Genomic DNA, 11,498 nt, shown 5'->3' on the forward strand with positions numbered 1-11,498 from the left:
AGTCAACATGAATATTCAAAGTTAAAGGTGATTTAAAAAACTTTCGTCCGACTTGGTCTGGAACTCAACAACAAATAACTAATCATAAAGCAGTCATATAATAAATATAAACAACTTTTTAGTTTGGTCCATGTCCCATCTGCTAATATGGAGAAGGCATTTATAGCCTATGCTGCAGCCGGCCACCAGGTGGCATATGAGACGCTTTGGCTTCATTTTCAGGGAGTAGTCATGTCTTCCATCTTAAATTTGCAAATAAATTCAACATAGTCTCACAAAATAGGTTTTGCTACTTTTGGGCCATAGTCTGTGGCGTTTAGCTCTGATCTAACTTCAACCCTCCACTCAATCACTGACAAGCTGTGATCCTTTAGCCCAAGATAGTGACAGGAATGTGGAAATTGTCAAAATGTGAAAACATCATTGTAGACCATTGTTGAATAAGGCTTTTTTCCAAAGCTGGTTCCTATTGCATTTGGATTGCCTTCTGATTTTAAATGACAAATCTCCAGGGCAGCCAACATGGGTAGATATTACAATCCGTTTACTGGTCTTTAACTTTAAACTTAATATTCTGATAAAGTGGAGCAACAGCTCCAGACTCACTGACCAGATCCGAGGAGAAACACTGCATGCACGTCTGGGAACATCTACCTACTAACATCATCCATCTCTTTCCCTCAATGCTCACTGACATCATGCGGCGCTGCCAGACTTGATTGCAAGATAACAACATTTTAAGTTTGAGCAAAGCATCGAAGTGAAAGACTCCCAACAAGCCTTCAGCGGTCGCATAGCAACAGCAACTTCCACACTTTGGTGTTGAGTGCAGGAGCCTCGTGGCTGTGACGGGAAAATGCCGCAGCTTATCATTAGATTGGTTTATTTCTTTGTTCAGCTGAACCTGAAATTCCTGAGTGGACACATCAAGGTGGATCCTTTCGGGGGTTGACCCACGGAACCACCTCCGAGCCCCCCCCCCCCCCCCGGCAGCCTCACCAGGGGGATGAGGATTCAGCGAGCGGCGTCTCTCTTCTCCACAAACTCACTGAATGAATTCTTTCTGATGTCTCCCTTCTTTCTCTTCTCCCCTCGCTGCCTGCCAACTGACATACTTTCTTTTAATTCATAAGCAGCACGCCGAGCGATGTTGGGAGTGTGGGAGAGAGTAGGAGGGAGAAGGGATGGATGGAGAGAGAAAGAAAGTCAGCTCCAGCATCAAAAGGCAGTCTCGGAGACTAGAGGGAATATACTGACTCTTCCATGCACTTTTTGATGATGCCTTTCTGTTTTATGAACTCAATCACATGCAACAGCAGCAGCAGTGTATTAGCCTACTTCTCCCTTTTACTGTTCTTGCCCTCGGTCTCGCTTGCTCTCTTTCCCTTATTACACGCTGTCGCTCTTTCCTTCCCTCACGTGCCGTCTATCGTTAAAACCTGTCTCTTATTTTGAAAAGCATCCCTCCTGGACTCACCTGGCAGGCCTTTTCTGAAACAGGTTATACAAGACTATCATTCTGACGGCTCACAGAGAAGAGACGAGCCCAGATAATAAACTTTTCTTGAAGACGCAACAAAGATCCCTAAATCATTAAACATTTAGAGGGCTATTCCCCAAGTGTTCAATACTACAGAGAATAACATGTCCTATTATGTGTGACCCAGAAACAACGCTCATGTCGTGACTCACATCTGCTCGCTGTATTATAATTACGAAAAATCTGCCTTTTGAAGACACATAAAAGAGAATACTGACCACTGCTTTGTTTTGTCAAACTAAAGAGGCGGGTTTAATACAGTCCAACTTCACATTAGTGTCTGAAACATGTTTAATTGAGCAGTACTTCCTCTCAGCATTCGTAATGTTCAGCTGTCCCCGGCCCGTCGGAGAACACAGCAGAGTAACGTTACGACAACAGTCTTTTCAGTAATGATACACGTAAAGATTAGATAGAACACATTTTATGTCACTGGGTTCATGTCAGACAGACATGACAGCTCCCCTAAAGTGCCTTGATCCATGTTAGTGGATTGGACACGGTATAGATTGCCTTCATCGCTGGATATTCGGAGGACGTGGAGACATGTCGTCCATCTTTAAATAGAGTCTGTGGTTAGCTCTGTCGCTGGGGGGGTGGGGGTTACATGTGATTGTTCAGGTGATGGTAGAAAAAACTGTAGGACGACTAGTGGGGAGGTGAGGAATAGCAGGGTCCGAAACAAACTCATCTGAATATTAATTTTTTTAATGATGGGAATTTTATTTTCTGTCTGGGATAAAAACATCTTTTCATGTAAATATTTGAGTCTAACTGAAGTTCTTCAGCACTGAACGTAATTAGAGCAGCACAGTTTTTTAAGTTTCATCCACTTACACTCAGTCATAATATGAACTTCTCACACTACCACAAATGTCAGATTTTTAGCTCTGGAGGAATAATATCCATCTTCCTGACTGCACTATCTCGAGATTCATCAATATTTTATGCCAGACTGCTCTTCAAAATAAAGTAACACATTTCATTATGGACGACGTTATTCCACTACACACGGAATACAATCACTTGTTACATGGACGTTTTATTATTGAAGGGTTCTTGTGTTCAGACATGATCAGGCTGGTGGTCCTCCTCCTATTTGTCAGGCTCAGTATGGACAGAACAAAGTGAGCGCTGGCTGCGAGGCAGAGGGAGCGTGCTGCAGACACAAAGGTATCTTTGTTTTAAGTGCCGCCATATATCTCCAAAAAGGTTAACACGTCAATCTAGATTTGTTGCAGTCGCGCAGCCCAGGACAGAAGCACCAAATCAAATGTGTCCAAGGTCGTTGCACAACGTGAGCGTCAGCATGTGCTCTCTCACAAAATGGAAAACAAATAGACGCGGCAAACAAATTGAAAATTTACAATCTGGTCACATCAGACACAACTTAAAATTAGCATTATTTAAAGGAAATGTGGCAACGGCTGTGAGATTTTACATATAACCTTGTTTTTCTGCCCTCTGCTGGACACTGTCAGCACATACAGTACACAGGCATGACTACAGTATCCCTCAATACTGCCCCCCCACATACAATCACACCCCCACACACTCATCTGCAGACAGGGAGGCATGTTCCACTTATTAATGCTCTCCGTTCTCACACTTCTCGCTAATTAGCAGCAGCTTGTAACTCATACCGACGTTTGTACAACAGACATTTTATTCAGCCCGCGTCGATCGAGCCACGAACGCCATAATTACACCTTTGATTACACCGTGTTTGTGGTGCTCGCTGCACAGGGGCCGCAGAGGCTCTGCTTATGTAATTTTTCAATTACGGCTGTATTCCTTATTTACAGAGTGAAACTGAACTCAAACGTTGCAGTGCTTTTTTAATTTGTAATAGGTTTTTGGAACATTTGCTTTTTATTAGAATGAAAAACAAGTGCATACATCCATCATTAATGTATTCAAGGTCCTCGTATCTTTGGGGGTTATCAAAGCCCTGTTGTAGGCTTATAAATTATTTGATTTGATGAGTGTTTATTTCTTTACAATCTTTGGCGCAGTATGTGTTATGGTCTTCGCTGCACCACTGAGACAATATCAACCAATACATGTATTTTATCAGATGATTCTAAAAATAAAAGCATTTGAGGTGATAAAATCATGGTCATTTATTTAACTACCAGATAGGATGGGAACAAAACGTACCCAACCCTTAACCACTTATCAGATCTCTTTTCAAACCCACCCCAATCAGTATCCAATACAGTCACTCACATAAAATATTTCCCAATTTCTCTATTTATTCTATACAAATTGAATTCGGATCTATATTTTTATGGGTCAGAATGTATGGGTAGCCTTTTGTGAATAAAAAAATTCTTCTTTGTATCCTTCCTCTGATACATTTCCCCTCATAAAATGCTAATTTGCTCAAAATGCGCCGCAGCTAGGCAATAAAATTGCGTCTTGTTCCCATTCAGAACTAACAGATGTCTCCCGCTGTAATGCACAGATTCCATCAGCCACTAACAAAACCCTCACCTCCAGTCAAACAGCAAAGCTTTCATGGCATAAGAAGGATTCTGCCTCGCTGCAAAGCTGCAGCATCTGACACAGACACCCGCTGTTTCTTTATACAACACCTTTTTATAGCAGCTATTTACCTTGAAACCACGTTGCCAAGGAACAACATCCTGATTGTGTGGTGTGCGTGAGTCTGAGCTTGTGTGTGTGCGTGTGTGTGTTGGTGATTGATGCTCTAAAGTGCTATTAGAAGCAGGGCTGTAACAGCAGCTGGCCAAATGACTTCAAGTCATCGTTACTCTGCTGCAGAGAGGTGCGGACAGTAAGTCTTACATGGCTGCTTGACATCATTCTGTAGTATATTCCCGTAGCAAATGGATATCCATAGCACAGTTACAAACCAAAAATGATATGTAAATATCCAGCTAATAATTTTCTCTATCATAGGTATAGATCATAATGACATGTTAATATCTTAAGGCGCCTTGAATCTTATGTTCAGACCTTTAAGTATTATCTACAGATGTTTTCAGTGTGTTTCTCCTTGTCTGAACTATCCTTGAACTGCCTATGGAATAATGAGGAGAGATGGTTTTCAGCCGGTCCTTAAATCTTAAGGTACAACACATTCCCAAATTAAGGCAGTAGGCCATGTTGTGTGACGTCATTTTATCTCTATGTTTGTAGTAAACAACATCCCTATAAAACGCCTTGCCTTGCAGAGTCAAGTCAGATTTTCACTATTCGGCCTGTGTGATTTCTCCGGGCAAACCATGGTCTGACCTGTGAAACCTCTGTGTAAAATATTCTGTTCTGCTGCAAGTTCTTGGTCCGCGTCTCCTCTATTCAAACACCGACTTCGACAAGACACTGGAAAGATACGATAATTCCATAATGAAACCACTCACTGATGCAATCAATCGCAACTACTTCTCCACATTTTCTCGCCTTCTCCTTCCCTTTCCCTCTGAGTACGAGCTGCTGAACTGATACGTGTACTACAGTAATCCTCTTCTTGGTGAATGGGATTAATATTCAATTCAAGAAAAGTCCTTTTTATCAGTTTAACCTCCTGTAGTCACTGTTCCCTGTGTTTAGGGTCGGCCTCAGTCAGCAAAACGTACACAAGCAACTTTCTCTGCGCATTCCCTGGAAATAGGTCAGTGACGTCGTCGTCGTCCCCCCCCCTCGCCCCAGTCTGCTCACACCAAGGAGCAAAGGCCATGAAATCCATCGCAGCTTAGGTTCATTGACTCTTAATCACACATTCTCCGTGTTAGTGAATGGGGACCAAACAAAGAGTCTAAGCTCGCGTCAAATAATAGCGTCTGTCATTTTAAGGCGTTCTTATCACAATGCAATACGAGATTATTTTATTAAAAACAATCTCAGGATTGGTTTGTATCTGGATCAGGAGCTCCAGACTGCGGCTTCATCCCCCGATCGGCACAGATACTGGCTGCAAATGACGACGTCGGGGCAAGATGGCCGCCTTCGTACCTGGGATGATTTGGCTTCGGTTCTGTATTGTGGGAGGAAGTGGAGATGTATAAATAAACTTTAATGAAGAGTGTTGTTCCACAAGTAAGAAATAACAGTCTATAATATATAATTGGTTGTTGATTCTTGTTTGTTTGTTGGTTAAGTCAATAAGTTTGAGGTCAAGGATCAGAGAGATGGCGGGTGTCTGGCAACTGACAAGCCTCATAACTGCTGCTGCCTTTAATAATAAGCAGACAGACAAAGAGTGAACTACTCTGTGAGATGTAAATCAAGTTCAATGGTTATTGTGTTTCACATTGATTACAACAGTTAACATTTACACCTTAAGAGAAAATCCACAGATTCAAAGTCACGATATAGAAAGAAAACTTCTTATAATAACATATCAAATATAGAAATGGAAAGACAGTGAGCTCGATGAACAATAAATCATCAGCAGCAGCACATGAGTACTAGCAGCAACAATAGAGCAAATTCATTCATGTATATTTTTGAGGGAAATATTTTAATACTTTATGTTTTAAATAATTAATAGAAATTCATAAAACATTGAATAAAGTAATTAGAAGAAGAAATCTGGTAAAATAAATAGGCATCTTTTCCTTAAAGGGATAGTTTGATGATGACAAACAAGTCAAACATGATGAAATCTCCATCACGCTCACAAACACCTGAAATACCTCTGAGATCAAATTAGAACTTCTCACCCGACAGAAACAACTGAGCTACAGTCGGTGTCTGGTTGCTGCGTCTCATTAGCTCAAGGCGCACGTTCACTTGTTTTGATAAAGTCTCACCTCGACGCCACTGAGGCACCGGGCCACTCTGAGGTGTTAAAAAATACACTAATGATGCAACAGTAAGCCAACAAACTGGTAAACATGTCAAATGACTAAGGAAAAGTTTCAGGAACAAACTATTTGGCTTTACATTAGTTCAATAGTTTGGGAAAGTTGCTTCTTTTCATTCTTGCTGGGATTTGAGTTACAGATATTAATTATGTACAAATTATTTCCAGTGGTTTAGGCGAGAGTTCGATACATTTGAAAGAATAAAGACAATTCTCCCGGTTCTGTGTTAAACTTATAATTTTAGTTATTTACATTATTTATTTTTACTAATGTAAAGTGTCTGAGCATTGTTTAGTTATTATATACATTCAATTCAATGTTATTCTTAAGCTAGCCATCTGTTGGAGAATTTGCAATAATATACAGCCAAATCAACCTTTCACAATTTAACATTCCAAATAAAAGTTTATATTTATCTTTTAACTGTCCTGTCTTTTATTACTCAACTACTTTTGCTACTATGAAAGAAAAGCTACACGCAATAAAGACTCTTGGCAAAAGTTGAAGTTCGAACAAGTGAACCATGATGAGGGAGGGAGAAAAAATAATTGGACAGCGGCTGATGAAGAGTACGATGATGATGGACAGGTGATATCATCTCTTAATGTTCAGGGAGGAGTGAGAGGACGATAAATAAACCGCGTGGTAGAGACTTAAATCATCTCTTCCAGCCGACCGTCATCTCATCCCTGCTTCCCCTCCTCCCTGATGGAAGATGCTGGGGCCCCCCCGCTCTGCTTCCCCAGCCTGAACTCCTCCTGCAGGCGGCTGCTGCGGCCCCGCTCAGAGACCGCTCTCCTCTACACGCTGCTGGCCTCCGTCTCTCTGCTCACTGTGACACTCAACCTGCTGGTCATCATCTCCATCTCTCACTTCAGGCAGCTCCACACCCCGACCAACTCCCTGCTTCTGTCTCTGGCCGTGTCCGACCTGGTGGTGGGGCTGCTGGCGATGCCCATCGAGGGCCTGCGTCACATGGAGACCTGTTGGCTGCTGGGGAGGCTGATGTGCGCTCTGTCTCCTTATCTGTCCTACTGTCTGCTCTCTGCCTCTTTGGGCAACATGGTGCTAATCTCTATAGACCGCTACCTGGCCATCTGTGACCCACTGCTCTATTCCTCCAAGGTCACACTGAACAGGGTTAAAGTGTTAATCTGTCTGTGCTGGGCCTGCTCTCTTCTCTATAATGGTTTGGTTTTGATGGGACACTTGGCGTGGCCCGACAGATATAACTCCTGCCACGGGGAGTGCGTGGTGGTCATTAACCACATCTCGGGCACGTTAGATCTCTTCATCTCGTTCATCGGGCCCTGTACCGTCATGGTGGTCCTGTACATGCGGGTGTTTGTGGTTGCCGTGTCTCAGGTGCGTGTCATTCGGCTGCAGACAGTCACTGTGACTCCAACTGCTAAAAAGTCAGAGAGGAAGGCAGCCACCACTCTGGGCATTGTGATAGCTGTGTTTCTAATGTGCTTCTGCCCGTATTACTATCCCGCCCTGGCAGGCGAGGACACCTCCACCAGCTTGTCCTACTACGCCGTGTTGTCGTGGATCATGCTGATCAACTCCTGTGTGAATCCTTTAATCTACGCCCTGTTCTACCCTTGGTTCAGAAAAGCTATCAAACTCATTTTCACCCTCAGTATACTGCAGGCTCAGTCGCAGGAGCTCAAGGTGCTGTGAAGTTTTCACAGTTGTTTACTGATCTTGGGCGAAACACTGAATGCATGAAATTTGTGTCCACTGAAACAGCTATTATGACAAAAGCAGATTTAAAGATTTAGAGTTGAAATCAGTTTGTCACATATTATAAATTGAAGTTTACTGAGTTGTCCAATGATTTCTAAAATGTTCATATTTTAACTGCCCTCCCTCCTCATTGCTATGTATATAATAATTATAAGAATGATTACTTCTGGTTGAATATTGTATGAATCTAATATATTTTTCATGACAGTTTAATCACATTTGTCCACCACCCTGTTGAGAACGGCAACATATGACTTGTCACGTCCTCCCGCACAATTCACATCTCAGACTTATCATATTATCACACACATCATTATACCTACTTTGTCATTATGTGTAGGTCTGTTCATGTTCATTTATCTTCCTCCTCGCTCCATTGTTGTTTCCAGTCGTCACTTCACAGGAGCCTGGTTTCCTTAAGGAAACACAAAATAAAAATATGTTAACGTCCATAACTGTTACACAATGTAGTCGTATCTTTATTCTGAGTCACTGCTTTGTCTCTGTAGACTTTTCACACTGGGCGGCAACAGCTAGGTTTCTGTAAATTAAATCCGTAAATAAGAATTTAAACAAATGTCCAGAAGATTTCAGGATTCAAATTGTAAGTACAGTAAAGGAGGAAGCCTTTGGAATAGAAAATCTAAATAAGAGCTAGAAAATAAGTTCTTCCTTTAATCCTGAATTATTTCTGTTAAAATCTAAATGTAGACAAATGTTTATCATGAGATGCAATAGTTTTAACTCATTAAAATATAAGAACTTCACAATGAACTTGTTTAATGCTATTAATACAACTCAAACACAAAACCTCCATATTATAAAAGCAAAGACAAAAGGCTTGCTCTTTCTGGCTTTCACCACTTGGGGGAGTAATTTGACTCAAATGCAGTACAGTATGTCTCTACACACACAAACAACCAAGCACCTTTTAAAACTTTCACATTATTTTTTATTTAAGCCGTACCATTCAATTCTTATCACAGTCTCATTAACTGTATACCGATGGAAGCACACACTTCCACTTTCTATCAGAATCCTTTTTTGATCCAGTAGGAAATTAGGTTTCATTACATTTGCTTCAACCAAGAATAAAAAATAGACACAAACCAAGATTTCTATTAAATTTGATTTGTATATCGCCAAATCATAACATAAATCACCTCAAGGCACTTTGAAGAAAAACTAAATGTTAAATATAATAATGTCCAATTAAGGACAGATTAATTTATGATTTCATTTGCTTTTTTCTTATTAACTACTTGCATCTTCTTTTAAAACATGATTTGATCCTTCTGCTGTTTTCAATTAACATTTATCAATTCGAGTGGATCAACTTACAACTGTTCAAGATATAAACTAAACAGGATTTATTATTTGTTGCCATATACAGAGTACAAATGTTGATGAATCAATATGGCATAAATGATGAAGAGGATGATGAGGGTCTGAGGTTGCATCATTCATTTGGAAGGGGGGCTGGGTTTGGGGAGGATAAATAAACTGCATAATCGGAAGTTGCAGCTCTTCCCCTCCTCCCTGATGGAAGACGCTGGGGCCCCCCTGCTCTGCTTCCCCAGCCTGAACTCCTCCTGCAGGCGGCTGCTGCGGCCCCGCTCAGAGACCGCTCTCCTCTTCACGCTGCTTGCCTCTGTCTCTCTGCTCACTGTGATCCTCAACCTGCTTGTCATCATCTCCATCTCTCACTTCAGGCAGCTCCACACCCCGACCAACTCACTGCTCCTGTCTCTGGCCGTGTCCGACCTGGTGGTGGGGCTGCTGGCGATGCCCATCGAGGGCCTGCGTCACATGGAGACCTGTTGGCTGCTGGGGAGGCTGATGTGCGCTCTGTCTCCTTATCTGTCCTACTGTTTGCTCTCTGCCTCTTTGGGCAACATGGTGCTAATCTCTATAGACCGCTACCTGGCCATCTGTGACCCACTGCTCTATTCCTCCAAGGTCACACTAAACAGGGTTAAAGTGTTAATCTGTCTGTGCTGGGCCTGCTCTATAATGGGCTGATTCTGATGGAGCACTTAGCGTGGCCGGACAGATACAACTCCTGCCATGGAGAGTGTGTGGTGGTCATTAGCTTCATCTCAGGAATTGTTGACCTATTCATCACATTTGTCGGGCCCTGTACCCTCATGGTGGTTCTGTACATACGGGTGTTTGTGGTTGCTATTTCTCAAGTGCGTTTAATTCAGTCACACGCTGCCGCTACTAATGCAAGATCAGGTTTAACTGCTAGAACATCAGAGAGGAAAGCAGCCAGGACTCTTGGGATTGTGATTGCTGTGTTTCTAATGTGCTTCTGCCCGTATTACTATCCCTCTTTCGCAGGTCAGGACACCTCCAATAGCTTGTCATACTTTGCCGTTCTGTCTTGGGTCATGTTAATGAACTCCTGCATGAACCCTTTGATTTACGCAGTGTTCTACCCCTGGTTTAGAAAATCTATCAAACTTATCATAACACTTAAGATACTGCAGCCTCGCTCAAAGGAAGTCAACATCCTATCGACATAGCTGACACTTTGCGTTCGATTGACTCGTGAACGCTGTGATAAATACGGATGTGTGCTGCATTTACAGCCAGACTTACTGTGCTTTCAGAATAGAAGGAGCAGGAGAGACTCTGCAGCAGTTTGAGCTGCAGACGGCTTTCTTGTGTTGTCACTGTGTAGAAGGAGGGGGACAGGAAATGTTTTGGTTTAGACACTTTCTGTATGTGCAAATTGAAATCTTATATTACTGCAATGAATCTCTGTACTTTGCAATGTAAAAATATGCTGCTTTTGTCTTTACATTATCGCCCAGAAACCCTAGATATTAACACATGACGTGATATTCATGTGATGATTAATATTTCAATATCGTTAGTGGTGTATAAGAGCATGATGCAATACTACTCGTTAAAAACACTGAGAAGTAAATAATACTCTATATATCTACCACATTCTGTATTGTGATTAGAGAGATTAGTCAGTTTGCATCCAATAAAAAGTCTAATAATTTCTTTCTTTAAATATGTTTTTTGAACATATAAATGTGTGTTGTTCTTTAGGCCTTGAAAGGTTTATATAATATATGATAGGACAATGTTCAAAGAGATTATATGTTTACGTTGCCAATGGACCAAAAACATTTCATTGGCAATGTCATATAATGCGCACAAGGTGGCAGTGTTGCATAACTACATTTGATGGCCAACCCTGTTGAATAAGCAAAACTTAGAGTACAACCATAAAGTTCAATCTGATGAATGAAAATCTGTTCAGTTACATGAATACTATCTATTAAAATGTGTTGCAGACATTGTGTTGAACTGGTGGCACCGTTTTAAAGGTAATGAGTCTGCATCAGGCACCAACCACC

At 41.7% G+C, this 11,498-nt stretch overlaps 1 protein-coding gene and 1 pseudogene across 1 annotated transcript; both read left to right on the forward strand.

The window, feature by feature from the left end:
• Positions 1-7,080: 7,080 nt before the first annotated feature.
• On the forward strand, positions 7,081-8,055 carry LOC133933754 (trace amine-associated receptor 13c-like). Its single transcript, XM_062380965.1, has one exon. The coding sequence runs from the start codon at positions 7,081-7,083 to the stop codon at positions 8,053-8,055; it is 975 nt and encodes a 324-aa protein (XP_062236949.1).
• A 1,249-nt stretch (positions 8,056-9,304) lies between these two features.
• LOC133933879 (trace amine-associated receptor 13c-like) lies at positions 9,305-10,649 on the forward strand (annotated as a pseudogene).
• Positions 10,650-11,498: the final 849 nt, after the last annotated feature.

The sequence above is a fragment of the Platichthys flesus genome, chromosome 22, assembly GCF_949316205.1.
Source record: "Platichthys flesus chromosome 22, fPlaFle2.1, whole genome shotgun sequence".
In the NCBI taxonomy this organism is placed as follows: Eukaryota; Metazoa; Chordata; class Actinopteri; order Pleuronectiformes; family Pleuronectidae; genus Platichthys; species Platichthys flesus.

Excerpts from the sequence above, each read along its gene's own strand:
- LOC133933754 (XM_062380965.1), top strand. The coding sequence starts at position 7,081 with ATGGAAGATGCTGGGGCCCCCCCGCTCTGCTTCCCCAGCCTGAACTCC.